We start from the raw sequence: 16,888 nt of genomic DNA, 5'->3' as shown, positions 1-16,888 counted from the left end.
CACCACGTGAAAGTGGTTTTTATACGTGTCAGTGTTGTGTCCACCGCTTCATTGTGGTGTGACAGCACTTGTAAGTGTTTACTAACAAAATGTGTTCAAACTCCACTAATATGGTTTTGGTTACCATAATAAGGTGGTGGGCACCATTCGTGCAGAAGCAGTAAAAAGTCTATGGCACTACTATAACTGTTGCACCATGACTAAAAGTTGCTACATCACTTGGAAAAAGTGAGTTGCACCACCAAAAACGTTTGCACATGTAACACCCCTACGAGTTTGTAAAACACGTCTGTTAGCATTGGGTAAACAAGACTTTTTAGTGGGTGAACACCACTTTGTAGGGTTTACGATGAAGCGTTGGTGCATTTCTAGTAAAAACTGTTTCTTAAACATTAAAACCTGCTGCAAAACATTAAAAACTGGTTCAAAGACACTAAAAAGTGGTGTGGAAACACAAGTAAAAGTGCTTCAAAAACATTTAGAACTATTGATCAAATTTTAGAAGTGGTTCAGTTACAATTAGAGACCAGTATAGTAATGTTTCACCACTTTTTAATGTTGCAGCACCACTAGAAAGTGGTGCAAAACACCAAAACAAGCTGTAGCACTAATAAAAAGAAGTATAGAAACATAATGTTATGGCAGTAATGAGTTGTAGAACCAATAAAAAGTGGTATAGAAACATAATGTTGTAGCAGGAATATGAGTTGTAGCACCAATAAAAAGTGCTAAAAAAATATATCAATTACCTGAGGCTCCTCAAGAAGGTGGATTGAATGCTTTACATATGAACATCTAGCTAGCCTCTTACTGCAAACATCTTTCTTGTTGGGGGACACCCTCGTCTCATCCATCCAAAATTGAAAGACTATGTCTTTAACAGTTTGAGTGATGTGAGTTCTCCGTGCATCATCTCTATGACACGCAGATGCAGGGAACGAACCATCGGATTCACTTGACACTATTAAGTGATGTTTGGCTGAATATAAGTTTCTTTTGTGGATCCCCATAAGCTTGGCAGCTTGCGGTATGCTCATGTCAGTGTTTTGCTCCTTGCTTCCACCATTCACCAACATCATCATTGATGATTTCTTCACAAAAAACTCGTCTGAAGATCTTGGGACCTTCACATGATTCAAAGTGTTGCGGATGTTTCTCAGCATAATTGCTTCCAACTCTTTGGATTTACTCTGCATAGTAAGGAAGCAAGGATGTTGAAGAAGTTCATCAAAGATTTCCTTCCTACCACTTGCATCCATTCCCACGGTTAATGTATCAAAGTGTTGTACCATAGATTGACATATCCTTCGTTTCTTTCTTTCATCCATCTCCCCTGTATTGCTTTCCGTCACAAAGTTGACCGTTGCCTGACGTTGCTTTCGTTTCTGAGAAGCCCAATATTCCCTCATTAATTTTCTGTGCTGAAGTTGAGCTTCTCTACTCAATGACGATGAGCTGATAGACAGTTCTTCACTGTGCTCCATTGTTGCAATACTTTCAAAGGATTGCTCTACAAGAAATACAATACAAATCATAACTACACGCTACACTTTTAATTAATACATGGCACTTCTTACACTAATTAGCAAGATACTAACAAAGCATAATAAGTGTTTACATACCTCAAGAATCATCAAGTAGAAGAGGAACCTATAGAGATAGAGTTCGTGAGAGAGAGAGAGAGAGAGAGAGAGAGAGAGAGAGAGAGAGAGAGAGAGATGAGCGCGAGCTCAGACACAAGAGGAGCCATGCTTAGAGAGAGAAAGAGAGAGAGAGAGAGAGAGAGAGAGAGAGGGGGCTGAGCGATACAGAAAGCTCAGCAAGAGCTCTGTGAGAGAGAGACAGAGAGGAGCTAGATAGAGCTCCAAGAGAGATCTCAGAGACAAAGAAAGCTCAGACAGGTTGAAGCGGGAAAGAAGCGGCCCAGCGTTCAGCAGTAAATCTCATTTAGTCTCATTAATTGTGGTACGTTACGTTAGGAGACTTAATTGACGTACCTTAGGAGAGTGATATTCTTTTTGAGATTTGAAGCACTTTTAAAACACCCACTTTTAAGCGCAAAAAAGCAATCTCCTTGACATTACTTTCCAGGCCACCTATACATGCTTTCACCCTGGTATGACGAGGAGCATAGACGAGAGCACAGCTTCATAGGGATCTTCTCCTAGGGGTTTCAGAGACACGGGTTCAGTATGGAAAGATTACCCCCCTACCAATACTCTCTTGAGGCTCCATCACTGGCAATTACACGAACGGAGATTAATAAAATCATCCGTCAGGATCTTATACAGTTGGATACTAAGAGGACATGGGTAGACCCTACACAAGAATTGGGCACGAAGATGGCCGACTACAAAGAAAACTTCCTACAGCTATCTGAAGATGGATTTGTGATTCGCCCGAGCTACATGGATACCCACCTGTCTCATGGTTTGAGATGTGCTATTGGTCAGATTCGTACATCCTCACACCAGTTGGAAATTGAATTTGGCAAATTTAGGGGAATCCCACCTAAGAGCAGAATTTGCAAGTTATGCGGAATGGAGCCGGAGACAAAATTACACTACATATGCCATTGCACCGTATACTATGAGATACGTGGGCGTTTCCATTGCCTATTTAAAGAAGGCTTCGAACCTCTAGATAGAGTCGTGCAATACCAAGATCAAAGATGCTTAGGCTTGTACCTACTGGAAATACATCGGCACATGGATAATCTAATGAGAAGACAAAGAGCACTACAGCCTCAGAGGCAGATCACAGATTTCTTCGGATCGAGAGAAGCAGGAGGGGAAGGAGAAGCAAGAGACCAGCAGCCAGCACAAAGGAGTACCCACATCCATACCAAAGGCACCCTCATTGACAGGGCGATTGAGCTTAGGAAATCGAGACGACCACGACCGAGATGCAGAAGCACACTTCACCGGAGGAGACTACAACAAAGGATTAGAAGCATTCTAGCCAGACACCCAGAATGCTCCTAAGAAGTTTATTTAATACTTCGTATTTAGTTTTTCACATGTATTTTCACACTTTCACACTTTTCACACTTAGTACTTTAGTACTAAGGTACCCAGACTTTGTAACAGATTCACCACTTTTGTATCAGTTTGGTCTCATAGGTCATTCTGACCTTTTTGAAGACGTTAATATAACATTTCATTTCATTTCTCTCTCTCTCTCTCTCTCTCTCTCTCTCTCACACACACACACACACACACACACGGTTTCACCATAGACAGATTGACTCCTTTTCAATACTCTCTACAGGCACCCTTGAGGTCTCTGACGCGGGTAGAGATTAATAGACTCATTCGTCAGGATCTGATCCAGCTGGATACGAGGAGGACATGGATAGAGCCGATACAGGAGTTGGGCACAAAGATGGCTTTCTATAAAGAGCATCTTCTCCACCTCATGGGGGATGGGTTTGTGATTCAACCTAGCTATATGGACACGCATCTTTGTCATGGTTTGCGTTGTGCCATTGGCACAGATACGCACGTCCTCACATGAGCTCGAGATTGAGACTGGCAGATTCAGAGGGACACCAGCAGATAGCAAGATATGTTGCTTATGCCATCTAGAGCCAGAGACAGAGGTACATTACATATGTCATTGCACAGTGTACTATGAGATACGAGGCCGTTTTCATTGTCTATTCAGAGAAGGTTTTGGGCCTCTATCTAGGGTCATGAGTTATGAGGATCAGAGATGTCTTGGGCTATATCTACTTGAGTTACACAGGCATAGAGAAACTTTACTGAGGAGAGCTGAAGAGAGACGACCCCAAGAGACAGATCACAGATTTCTTTACACTAGATATTGTACACCCAGAAGAACAGACAGAGGAGCAGCCAACAGTGGAGAGGTCCGCCCGCACTACTGGCATTCTCATAAACCGAGCATTGGAGCTAGGGAGATCTAGACGACCCCGATCGAGAAGAGGAGCTACACAGTTTTGAAGGAGGCTACAGCAAAGGATTTGAGCCATACTTTTTCGTCGTCCAGAGTGCAGATGAAGATGGATCTCTGTGAAGATGGATCTCTACTTCCCTCTCATATTGTCTACACACCGTACTGCTTAGTTCACACATTTCACGCCTTTCACCTTTCACACCTATCAGCTTAGTTTAGGATTCCACAGTATTTATATTTTGTTATCCTAGTTTAATTTATTTTGTTACTCTGACTTTGTATCAAATCCACTGCATTGTAACTTTCTGGTCTCATAGGTCACTCTGGCCTTTTGAAGACGTTAATATAACATTTCATTTCATTTCATTTCACATCACATCTCTCTCTCTCTCTCTCTCTCTCTCTCTCTCTCTCTCTCTCTCTCTCTCTGCCATTCGTCCCTATGGACGCCTTGTTTTTATCATTCCCATTGGAGTTTGTGCAGGTGCACGTGTAAATACAAAGGTGGACAAGGGGGCACAGGGCAGGAAAGGACAGAAAGCAGGCTAGATGTGGAACGGTAAGGATGGGGCGGGGCCACTCCAACCTCATCTTAAAGGGGCGGGGCCACGCCAACCTCATCGCAAACTTCATCGCCATGCTGGCCTCCTCCAAAGGCGGGCTTCTCATGCATGGGCCCGCCATCTATGACACCACGCCACCTACGCCTATCATATCGAAACAGAAACTTATCGTACCTGTCCAAAACAAAAAATTGGGAACATATGGCAGCTGAAGCCTGGGAAGTCTTCATATTTATTCTTTGTCTGCAATTGTCACAGCCTATGGGCATCTGTTTATAAGAAATGGAAGGATTGGACTACCTAGAAAGCACTTTGCAATAGTGATTAAGCAATCATACTGCCTAATGAACAAGTACATCCAGGAAAGACTTCATGCAATACCCAGCTGCATGTTCGAATGGGAGATATAGAGGGCGCCCAAATGGGGATGGCACATGTTGAATGAGAACAATAACGTTAACTCTTGGTGCTTGCAAGAGGAGGAGAAGGCTCGACTGAAGAGATCCACAACAGACAAGCTAACACGGCTACAGGAATGGAGAATTCAAACCTCCTAGCTATTATAGGTATGCTTATGACCGGGCAAGATCAACAAGATGCCCAACTGCAAGAGGTGCAAGAGGCTCTACAACAAACAACCTTACAAAGCAAGAAGCTGCAGCTGCAATAACACCATCCACCAATGCACAACTGGCTCAGTCTGAAGAAAGATTGCAGCAATAGGCTCATCAGCTAAAGACTATACCATCTGCTCAAAATATTTGCGCAACACATTGCCTTGTTTCCTTTAAATAATTTAACGAGTGAGCCACGTCAATTCAAAGAACATCGTTGCAAAAGACTAGGTACATGTGTAAGACAGGGTTGCTGCACCCCTTTTAAGCACAAGATTCTAACATCCCCTACAAGTGAATTTACAAAACAGGATTAGCCATCAAGGACTGTTGTATGTGGCGATAAGGAGAAATCACAGAATGGTTATGTACATAGATACAACATGATGGCTGGCACAAACACGTTTACACCATAATAGCAATTTAATTCTTTCTGAGAAAAGCTGTTCGTGAGAAATAATGTGGCATGATGACAAACTTCCCGTAATTCATCGGGGTGTTGATCAAAACCACCATCTTGTTTGGGCTCACTTCAAGCAACTCAATGGGTACATCAATATTCCTTCTCTTCATCCTCTTGCCGTATCCTCTCTACCTCTTGTCTGTTGTAGATAGCATTCAACTGGCGTTCAAGCTGAATTTCAAGAACATAAAATCAGATAAACAATCAAGAAACAAAGATACTGATCATTTTGTAGTCCCTTATCATAAACCTGCATATTTTTTTGCTTGACAGAAACCAGCTCCTTCGTAAGGCTTGCAACCCTGCACAAACCCATAATCTTTTATAGGAGTACAAAGCATCGAGGGTTTAACACTTCAACAGTCTTTAGAAAAATAACATACTTGCTTTTCAATTGATGAATCTTGTTGTCAACATCGGAATGACAATTTGAAGTACAATCCAACTGCATCAGAAATTATAGCAGTTTATGGGACACATAATGTGATGACATTGTTGACATGCAAACAAAGACACTTACATCTCCAAATTCTCCTTCTGCCAATACTCTATTACACACTGTAGAGAGTGGCACTGGACACATGATAACAGTCCGAATTCAGAATGCATGCATCATACAAACGATGTGTTCAAAATCAAATCAGCAACCAGCAAGATTGCCAAATGGACCAAAACATAGCACAAGGACCAGCGTAGAGAGTACAACAGCCATGCCTTCATCGGCTCATTAAACAGGCAATCAATGCTTAACGTCAGTTCATCCCATTTTCTATCCTGGTATGCTAGGTAGACGTTCCCAAAAATGACAAAAAAGGAGAGAACGATGTGTGAAGACTCAAATTGTTCTCGAGAGCAGTTGGCAGCAAGTCAAAGAACTGCCAGGTACTCTTAACAAAACTTCTTTACAGACCTTGAAGATGTTCAAGAGTCCTTGATGCTTAGAATGGGTGCTGAGATATATCACGCACAAAATAATTTTCTGTGCTTTTACTAGCTTTACTCAACCTTAAATAAAAAACTGCAAGACAAGTATCTGAAGGGCAATTTCATGCTTAGAAAGATCTCTCGAAACCAGCACTACCAGTCAAAGTAATAAGCTACACTAACCATTTATTGCTTCACCTGGACTTGCAGTTCTAAGTAGATCAGCAAGTACTTCCTGCCAAGAGAAATGTTATTGAGACCAAATATCAACTCTGAGAAGCAAAACCTAAATTTCCACTTACATATTGCTTGACAGTTTGAAGCAGAAGAGTTTTCAACTGCGGACCGAGATGTGATGCTGGAACACTCATGACTTCAGAAATGGATGGCAATGGCTCATGACGCACCTGAATGGACTATTACAACAACAAGGACATAAGAAAGGAACAGTTGACTGTAGCAGGAAAAGTATGCCGTGCTCGCTACTGTGGGTGCTCCTCAATGCAGTATGCAAGAAATCTCCCTCCAAACATAGAATGAACACTGTAGAGCAATATGGAACAAGCAAGACTAACTCAAATGACTCAACAATAGACTCCGAACCCCAGAACTCAACTAACTCATGGAACCAGTACAAACTCGACCTGGCTGGCAGCACACTCGCTCCAAGCCCAAAACTCACGGGTACAATGGGGTGTTGAGGCTCCCACAATGCAGACAGAGTGCAGATGTGCAAGTGCTAGACTCAACACAAGACTCTAGACTGACTTATAAGACGTCTATGATGCAACGACGACTAAAACCAACTGAGCATATATACAACAGTAAAAGCAGTCAATGGCTAACACAAATATCACTGACAATCCAGCTACGCCTATCTCCAAACTATGGTGGCGGTGAGCTCGCCACGGTGCCCTCTAGAACACCACTCCTTGTGTCTGCCACGTGTCACTGCCCATGCGAGAGTCACCCAGTGTGAACCCAAGACCAACTGTGACTGCCTGTCTGGTGCAAGTGACACTGTAGCCCTGCTACATGTTGTCCGCCACAAAACCACTCGTCGCCTCGATGAGAGAAAGCACTAGAAAACTGTCATGTATACCAAGATAACTGAAGGAATTGCATATCTACACACAATGCTAAGCCAAATGCTCTTGATCATGTCAACCAAGATGCATCCATAATTTGTAATCCACAATATCAATTTACTAACACATGCGAAGGTTCAGCTTGGTAGGGGTGATTAGAGGGAGGGTAGGAATGAGTAGAGGGATGGGTAGGGGGCGAGTAGAGGTTAGGTAAAGGCGAGAGCTGGGTAGCTAGGGGCGAGTAGCGTGGATAGGGGTGAATAGAGGGTGGGTAGGGGCGAGTAAAGGGTAGGTAGAGGCGAGAGGGGAGTGGGTAGGGGCGAGTAGTGTGGGCAGGGGTGAGTAGAGGGTAGATAGGAGCGAGTAGAGTGTAGGTAGGGGGCGAGAGGTGAGAGGGTAGGAGTGAGGGAGGCGAGGCCAGCTAAGGGGATCAAGGCTTCCATTGCTCAAAACTTCCAACCCAGGCTTGCCTCTGTACTTGATTCTTCCACAATCTTTCCAAATTGTGAAATGGCAGGTACAATATCTGCAGATTTCCTTGCTGTAGCTTGAATTTTTGTAGAGCTGCTATTCCGATGCCAGGTCTTCTACACGAGAAAGCTGGACATTGGAGCTATCAAATCAAAATCCTCATGTAGTAAGGAAGTACACATAAGATATCTGACCATCTTAGGTGTTTGAACTTTGATGTTAACTTGGGCCTAGCATCTTGTCGCAACATGGCAATGTCCGGGGTAGAGCACCTTGCAATCATCTCTATCAATGGCAAACAATCTGTCTCTACCACGACTGAAGCCCCAATAAAATATTCTTTATCAGACCTTAGGGCAGCAGCAACACCTCAAAGTTCTCTCTTAACCTGTGGGTAAGCTCTTTGACGAGCATTAAGCACTTTTGCCCCAAATCGGACTGCACATCTGTGACCTTCTGCATCTTCTTGACCTATAGCCCACCCAATACCTGTCGGGCTAGTGTCAACGGTTAAGATCACTAGCCTTCCATACTTATAGTCAACCTTTCTCAAGGTAAAAGACTCAAGAAGCATCATCTAGAATTTTCTGATGACCTTCATATGAACTTCTTCCCAGACAAACCTTTTGCCCTTCCTTAGCAATTGATAAAGCACATCTGTAACATAAGCAAAGTGTGGCGACCAAATAAGGTAAAATACACGTGTACCCAAAAACTAACGAGCTTCAATAACTGATGTGCATGTATCTTTCATCTTTTGTATAGATTCAACTTTAGCTAGCCTCGGACATCTTCCATCTAGACCACACATACGCCCCATAATTAAAACCTCTTTAGCACCAAAAATTGATTTTTGCCTTGTCAAGTTAACTTCTTCAAGCTGGATAAAATGGCATCACAGTTAGTAATATGTTGGGCAAAAAACCGTCGGCACCCCCTCTGATCTTTTACATCTTCTTTGAATCCTTCTTCACATCCTTTGATCAACAGATCATCAATGAAAGGCATACTAACATGAGGAATAAAATTCGTCAATACCTTGTTTATGCCATTCATCATATGAGCTACAGTGTTGGTAGCACCTTGAGGTAGAGTACACATCCTTACTGAACCGAGAGGTGTACGCATTGTAGTAAGATCCCTGCTCATTAAGCAAGCTGAAATTGGTCGTATCCTGAATAGAGATCACCCGTGGAGTATATAGCCCTTCCCGCAAAGGCTTAAGCAAACTCATCCACAATTGGACCAATACCTACACATTGCGGATTGTTACCTTATGACCAGTTGCATGTCCTCTGAATGAACCTTAGGGTACCATTCTTCAAAAGAGTGAACCACCAATTGGAGTATGGTGCGCATGATGGTTCCAAAATACCCATCTGTATCTTCTCGTTGAGCAAATCAATAAGCTTCAGAAAGTGAGATTTAGGTACTGGGATAGGACATAAACTCCATGGCATGTGAGGAACAGTAAATATAACCATAGGAGAAACAACATTTGGATCTAAACACCCAATCTCACCTGGCTCAAAAGCAAGCTTTACCATGATTTCTAAGCATCTCTCAAAAGCATTTGATCTCCTCTTCAATAAAGAAATCCTCCTCCCCACTCTTCAACTACTTTAATGTCTATTCAGTAAATTTATGCCCAATGTTCTTTGGATCTCTTAGCATAGGCTGCCGAGAAGCTTTCTCTATCACTCCATCACTTCCTTCTAGCAAAGGTGCAGCCACTAGCCTCACCTTCTTTGCAATAGTTTTATATTTTGTCTCTACTTTGACTTCAACTGTTTCATCCAAATCCTCCTTCATATGTGTAAGTGTCTCAAATAAATCGAGTTCTTCATATGTGTCCATTGAATGCACTTCAACAATGTCGGTTCTGCTTTGTAACCTGTATTGCTTGATCTCCTCTAGCTCTGACATAGTATCCACATAAGAAACCTCTTCAAATCAAAGATTCTTGAAATAACATCATCTAGTTCAAGCACGTCATGTCCTTGCAATTCACTTTGAATACTTGAAACATATTGCTTTTCCCATTTAGATAGTTCATTAAACTTCCTGTATGACACTGAACCCTCAGATGTTAATCCCAAAAACCCCGAAGAGCTCTTGATAGTTTTTATAACCTTCTCATGAAACTCACGCTTGGCAATTCCCAAGATGTCACCCAACGTGAGCTCCACCTTGCTACTGAGAATGCGCTCTTCAAAAACCTTCTTTAGATCTGTAGCCAATTCAATGTCAGATTTCAGCTTATAAGAAGGTCCCTTGGGTTTACCTTGCTTCTTATCTTTAGGCGCCTCTTCCATAACCACTTCTGGAGCGGTTTAAGAGCGGGCCCCTTGTCTTTTTTACTGCTAAACTGGTAGCTCTTTTTGACGTTCCTGTAATATCTTCATCTCTTTTACGCTTCTCTTCTCACAAGCTTGGACACTCCAAGCAAGAAATCAATAGCAACACATAAAGAGAAACTTCAAAACCACTGAACTTTAATATATATATATATATAGAGAGAGAGAGAGAGAGTCGACACGGCACAACGGAGTTCCGCGCCTAGAAGCACTGGCTCCAAAGACTCGCACCCCTTTCGGTATTTCTTTATTATTGATCACTGCAAAGTACAACTCTCGAGGGTCCTTTGCTCTTAGACTCTACGTCCAGATGCTCTGGAGACGTCTCAGGGCTCTTTCATTCTTACAAGGGATGCCCAAAAGCAAAGCCCCAAAAGCAATCAATTCAAAACCCAAAAAGCTTTAGTCTCCAAATGCTAGCGCTGAAATCTGCAAAAGCTGCTAGCATAATTTACGGAAATCCATACAGCCAGCCATGTCAGCACACAAGTGCGAAATGCGGAAAATCAATACAGCAATTGCCACGTCAGCATGTCAGCACGTTTTACGAAAATCATCTCCAGAGTTCAAGCTTCGAGATTTTAGGGTTCTAGGTCCCACGGCCCATGCTTTATAAGTCCTTCAAGTTGGTTCGTTCAGTTTCTCTCATCCACTCGGCTATTTCTCTTCCACGTGCCCTCGATTACACCTGCAAAAACAGTCAAAGGACAGAAACTTTCTTTAGTAGACACAGACTATGTACTCATGCACCAGACTCCTCCAATCCGGAACTTCTACAAAGACATTAGTCACTGATCAATCACATTTCTATTGAGGGTCCCAAAGACAAATCCTCATCATTGTAACCATTTAGCAATCACATCCAGACCACACTGATCTTTCACGAATGTCTTGATCTACAAAATCTTGTTACTATCAGATTCATATCTTTTCATTTCACATTTCAATCAAGAAAACCATACCCATGACCATCCCCACAAGACAGTACATCCACATAGCATGCAGTTCACAAATCTCACACACTCAGTTCACATTGAACACTTGTGATGCACCTAGATCACTGTGTAGCTATCTCATCCTTCCAGAACTTTGGATGCACTCACAACAGTATCCAGTCATCTCAGACATCTTGATGCACTAGAATTTCATTCACTTAGGCATTCACATCCAAATCTCACTGATCTCTAACAAATGTTGAGAAGCACTAAGTTCAAATCACATTCATTCTTCATTCACTTCCAATCATCTCAGACATCTTGATGCACTAGAATTTCATTAACTTAGGCATCACATCCAGATCTCACTGATCTCTAACAGATGTTGAGAAGCACTAAGTTCAAATCACATTCATTCTTCATTCACTTAGCCATCACATCTAGATCTCACCGATCTCTAACAGATATCTAGATGCACTAAGTTTCAATCATTTATCAGACAAAGTGTTGTAGACATTTCATCTTTCTCTACCTGTCTCGAACGCATGAAAGAGCACACGGCTATAGTCCTAAGGCACTTATATACAGTACAAGGGATGCCCAAAAGCAATGTTCCAAAAGCTTCAGTTCCAAAAAGCATCTACTCTCCAAAAGCATGCGCTAAAACTGACAGCAATCAGCAAGCACAAATAGCGGAATTTCTGTACAACATGCCACATGGCACCTCCAATGGAAATTTTCCCAGCCCTCACGCTTTTGTAATTTTTAGGGTTAAGGCCCTTCAGTCGGTGCTCCATAAGTTGGTCGAGTTATGGATTAGGTTTTTGAAATCCTAACCCCTTTTTAGGTCCCTTGGTCATAACATCTGAAGTTCTTTTGGCTTAGAGTTTTAAACTCTAACCCCTTGTCCTCTCTGTCTCGTCCTCTTGGGTTGGGCACGCCACTGTGACATACCCTCCCTCTCCCCCCCCCCCCGGAAAGAATTGTAATGGCCCTCAATTACGCGTGCAAAATAGCCAAAGGACAGAAACTTTCTCCAGTAGACACCAACTCTATGTACCTATGCACTAGACTCCACAAATCCAACACTTCCACAAAGACGTCGAGGTTCTCAAATACAAATCGTGATCATCGTAACCTATTTAGCAATCACATCCAAACCGCACTGATCTTTCACGGATGTCTTGATCTACTAAACCTCGTTACTGTCAAATCCATATCCTTTCTTTTCACATTTTGAGCAAATCATGCCCTTAACCATCCCCCCAAGATAGTACACTTCACAAAGCATGCAGTCCATGGAATCACACTGAACATTGTTTCAATCATTGAATTTAGCTATCTCATCCTGTCCAAAACTCTCCATGCACCTAGATCCTTGTGCAACCATCTCGTCCTTCCGGAACTCTTGATGCACTCACAAGAGTATCCAGTCATCTCATCCATATAGAAATCTCCAGCTCTCATTCACCGTATCACTCTAGGGGGGATATGTTGCACTAGCCACTTAGCCATCACATCTCGATCTCGTTGATCTCTAATAGATGTCTAGATGCACTAAGTTTAAATCATTCATTCCAAAAAATGTTGTAAACATTTCATCTTTCCAACACATACTCTACCAATATACACATGAAAGAGCATCTTCAATTCGAGACAATTTTCAATTCAATGTACATATTTTCATAAAGTCATTCCGCTAAATATCGTCAGCCTTTTAGTATTCCTAAAATCTCAAATTAGTGACTTTATTCAATCTAGAGAATCTGTGACAAAGGAGTGAAGTGGCTCATCTCTTGTACAGTCCGCACCACACCAGATTCAACCTGTTGGTTCATCGGTAACTTTCGGCATAGACACTACTAATAATCCAAAAGCTTCAAGGTACACCTCAAAACTGAAAAGAATTTGCGAAGTTCTCCTCTCCCATCTACTTTGCATCGAGAGCCAAAAAGTGCCATTGGCCAAATTATTTGGTACCTTTCTGTTATTTTCTTGTGCCTTGTGACCTGTTGGTATCCCTTTAGCCTCCCCTATCCACCGACACCTCATTCTGAATCGTCCGAATTCTCTAATGAACCCATCACCTGATTCCCTTGCTTCTTCGGAGCTCTTTGATGAATTATCAGTTGATTCCCTTACTTCTTCAAAATTCTCTGATGAACTATCATCCGGTTCCCTTGGTTCTTCGAAACTCTTTGATGAACTATCAATTGGTTCCCTTGGTTCTTTCTTTTCCTTGCGGACGAGAAGACATGACCATGGGGGCGGCGGAGCACCTGTTGCCTCCCCTCTCTCTCCTTCAATTAAGCTTCTCTTTCACTTTGAAAGCTCTCTCTCTCTCTCTACGCGAGTTGATCTCCTACGCGCTGGTCTCCTACGCGCGCATATTCACTACGAGCTGCCTCTGCTTGCATAACTATAGAGCAGACCTCTCCTACGCGCTGGTCTCCTACGAGAGCTGGTCTCCTACGCGAGCAAGTTCACTACGTGGGGAAGGTCCACAGGCACAGAGCAGAGGTCTGCTGCAGGTCGCAGGGTACCATACTCTGCAGGGGCAGCAAGTGCAAGTCGCGCACAAGCCACATAGGGCGCAGAGCAAAGGAGACGCACGCAGAGCAGAGGAACTCACACGGGGCAGGGAGCTAGGAGGAGCGCAGGAACTACGGGCAGGACAGAGAGCCAGGCGCAGGCACAGATTCCAGCCTCTCTCTCTCTCTCTCTCTCTCTCTCTCTCTCTCTCTCTCTCTCTCTCTCTCTCTCTCTCTCTCTCTCTCTCTCTCTCTCTCTCTCTCTCTCTCTCTCTCTCTCTCTCTCTCTCTACGCTCTACAAGCTCCTCTACGTGTAGAAAGTCCTGTCCTACGCGCGGGACAGTTTTGCCCTATTCTCAGTCCTTCACCCTAGTACCCTACCCAACATTTGTGGCTCGGGTTCGATGGATCCGCCTACCGAAGGGGAAGGGCCGAGTGTAAGCTACACCACCCCAAAAAAAACAACATCTACATTTAAACGGAGAAACAGAGATACTGTACTATCACTAGGATCCTCACGAGTTGGGAAAACCTCCAGGATACATGATGAGCTAATGATGGAGAAGGTCCAGGTGATGCTCAAATCAGAGCTAAACTATATGAGGAATGACATCAGGAAGGAAATGCACACGAGCGCTGAGAGCTACAGGAACTCCATGTATGGAGACATGATGAGAGAACTAAGGAGAGAGATCCGGGGGATACAGAATGAGGAAATTCAGATCTTGAAAACGGAATTACGAAACCTAATCAAGGCCGAAGTAAATGTAACAGAATGCGTTATGCAAAAGAAACTCGATGAGGCAGTAGCAAGTTTTGAAGCATGGAGAACAAATATGGAAAAGCACATGGGGAAAAAAGATGCAATAATCGAGGAGCTAAAAGGAGAACTTGCGGCTTGCAAATCTGCAACTAAGGAGAAGGGAGACGACCAACCTTCGGTGCTGAAGGAGCTCGAGGACATGAAGGATCATATGAAAGCTCTACGGGAAGGAGATGAACAGAAATCGAAAACGGCATCTTCATGGGCGGAACGTCTTTTTAAGACACAAGAAAAGGTTGATGAAGCAGAGAAATGGATTGAGGATGCGAAGAAAGGAAAGGCCCAGATGCCCGAGACCACACCTACCTCCACCATTATTAATATGACCATTGAGGAAGAGCAGAAAAGGAAGAATCGGGCTCTGCATGTGCGGGTCACAGGAGTCAAAGACAAAGAGAATGTAGAGGAAGAAGTGAAGGAACTGCTACAACGCATGGGCATCACAGACCCTACTCACACAAGTGCATGGAGAGTGGGCAAGAAAGGAATCGATGAGAAGGGAAACGTAAAGGATAGGGCACTTATTCTCCGCTTCCCGAATATAGAAACAAGGAAAGAACTTCTAAAGAAGAGGCCAACTCTTAAGAAAACCGGTATTTTCCTGGGACATGACCTTACATTGGCACAAGTGGCACACATGCAAGAGTTGATGCCAGAGATCCGGGCAGCAAGAGAAAAGGGGAAAATCGCCTTTTATAGAGGAGGGAAAGTAGTGGTTCTGGAAAAGCGCTCATCATGACGGTGCGAGACCTATGGGGCGACGCTCCGGATAGCGGCGTGGAATTGTAATGGATCATATAGGCTAGATGTAGGTCCCGTTGAAGACAGCTTTAGGGACAGAGACATAGTTTTCTACTCAGAGACACACCAGATACCGGGACAGCTTATGCCACATGTGAAGGGTTATTTATGGGAAACAACTGGTCGACCAGACAAGAGATCTCTATAGGGTAGCCCGGGTTCAGGAGGAGTAGCAGTCTTATTTAAAGAGGAGCTGAAACCACTACTACAGATTATCAGGAAAGATGAGCAAGCAAGGTATATGTGGGTGAGAATGAGAGCCGAGACAGGTAGATTTTTATATATCGCTATATGCTACTTCCCTCCAAGTACATCAGTCTACTCCTCACCTAAAGGACAGTCCCCTTTCTCCATATTGAATAATGACATATGGGAGTTCTCTAGAGATGGAGACATCGTTCTCTTAGGAGATTTTAATGCCAGAACGGCCAACTCTCAAGCAGTATTCTATGATACTTCTGAGGAAATGCTAAGAGAAGTGGATTTATCACAGAGGGGGCTTACTAGAAACTCACAGGATAAAGAACATACTGAATATGGGAGACATCTCAGGGAGATGGCAACTACACATGGTTTGGCCATACTTAATGGTCTAGAGAATTTCCCTTTATCTGGGGGATTCACATGCTTCCCGCACAGGCATGGGGCCAGTACAGTGGATTATGTCATGACTTCACCAAGCTTTATTTCTAGTATCGAGGACTTTAAGGTGGGACCCAGACCGGTTGGGATTGCAGTGGATCATGCTCTCTTGACCTTATCAATCTCCTTCCAATACAATGTCTCTCAAGTACAAAGGAAGAAGACACACACAAGATATACTTTCACGCCAGAGACTGATTCAGTCTATGTGGAAAAGATCTATAATAGGATGTGGGCAGCCGAGCCAGTATACACTGTAGAGGAGATTACTTCTCAATTAACAGAGATACTACATGGAGCAGCACAAGAGGCATACCCACATACTCAACCTGTTCAGAAGAGAGGATTTGCGAACATGCCTCAAAACAGTTGGTATGACGAGGAATGCAGAGAGACGAGAACCCAAGTCCAAAAAGAGCTTACACTTGGGATCATCACATATAAGCAATCTCAGATTGCTCTTCGGCGTATAGTACGTCGCAAGAAAAGGGCATTTTTAGCCAAACTGGAGAAGGATTTATATCAGCTCTTCTTGAGTCAGGACTCACATGAGGCCTGGCGCTTATTTCACGAGCACTCACCGCCTCCGACGATTACTTCTCCTGAAATTTGGGGTCAATATGTAACATCATTATATATGGTATCTGGACAGCCTCCATTACCAGATCCGCTAGAGCCATGCCCTGCTACTAGTACTTTCTTTACTACGGAAATGGTGAAAAAAGCCATCGATAAGATGAAGACAAGAAGAGCATAT

At 43.2% G+C, this 16,888-nt stretch overlaps 1 protein-coding gene across 3 annotated transcripts in view; it reads right to left on the bottom strand.

The window, feature by feature from the left end:
* Positions 1–5,287: 5,287 nt before the first annotated feature.
* Positions 5,288–16,888, bottom strand: part of LOC147463311 (uncharacterized) — a 52,664-nt gene continuing 41,063 nt past the window's right edge. Inside the window, exons 15-20 of one of the 3 annotated variants that reach the window (XM_086488001.1) lie at positions 6,785–6,898; positions 6,666–6,717; positions 6,079–6,131; positions 5,942–6,003; positions 5,809–5,860; positions 5,288–5,729 (exon numbers count right to left, since the gene is read on the bottom strand). In XM_086488001.1, coding sequence (XP_086344127.1) covers positions 5,649–5,729; positions 5,809–5,860; positions 5,942–6,003; positions 6,079–6,131; positions 6,666–6,717; positions 6,785–6,898 — 414 coding nt within the window. In that variant the 3' untranslated portion in view covers positions 5,288–5,648. Of the gene's footprint in view, positions 5,730–5,808; positions 5,861–5,941; positions 6,004–6,078; positions 6,132–6,665; positions 6,718–6,784; positions 6,899–10,620; positions 11,087–16,888 lie in introns of those variants that run through there. The other 2 variants (XR_015185044.1, XM_086488009.1) reach the window with 2 other exon arrangements.

This window comes from Adiantum capillus-veneris, chromosome 2 (assembly GCF_014529385.1).
Source record: "Adiantum capillus-veneris isolate H3 chromosome 2, ASM1452938v2, whole genome shotgun sequence".
In the NCBI taxonomy this organism is placed as follows: Eukaryota; Viridiplantae; Streptophyta; class Polypodiopsida; order Polypodiales; family Pteridaceae; genus Adiantum; species Adiantum capillus-veneris.
This window is presented reverse-complemented; position numbering and strand designations above follow the sequence as displayed.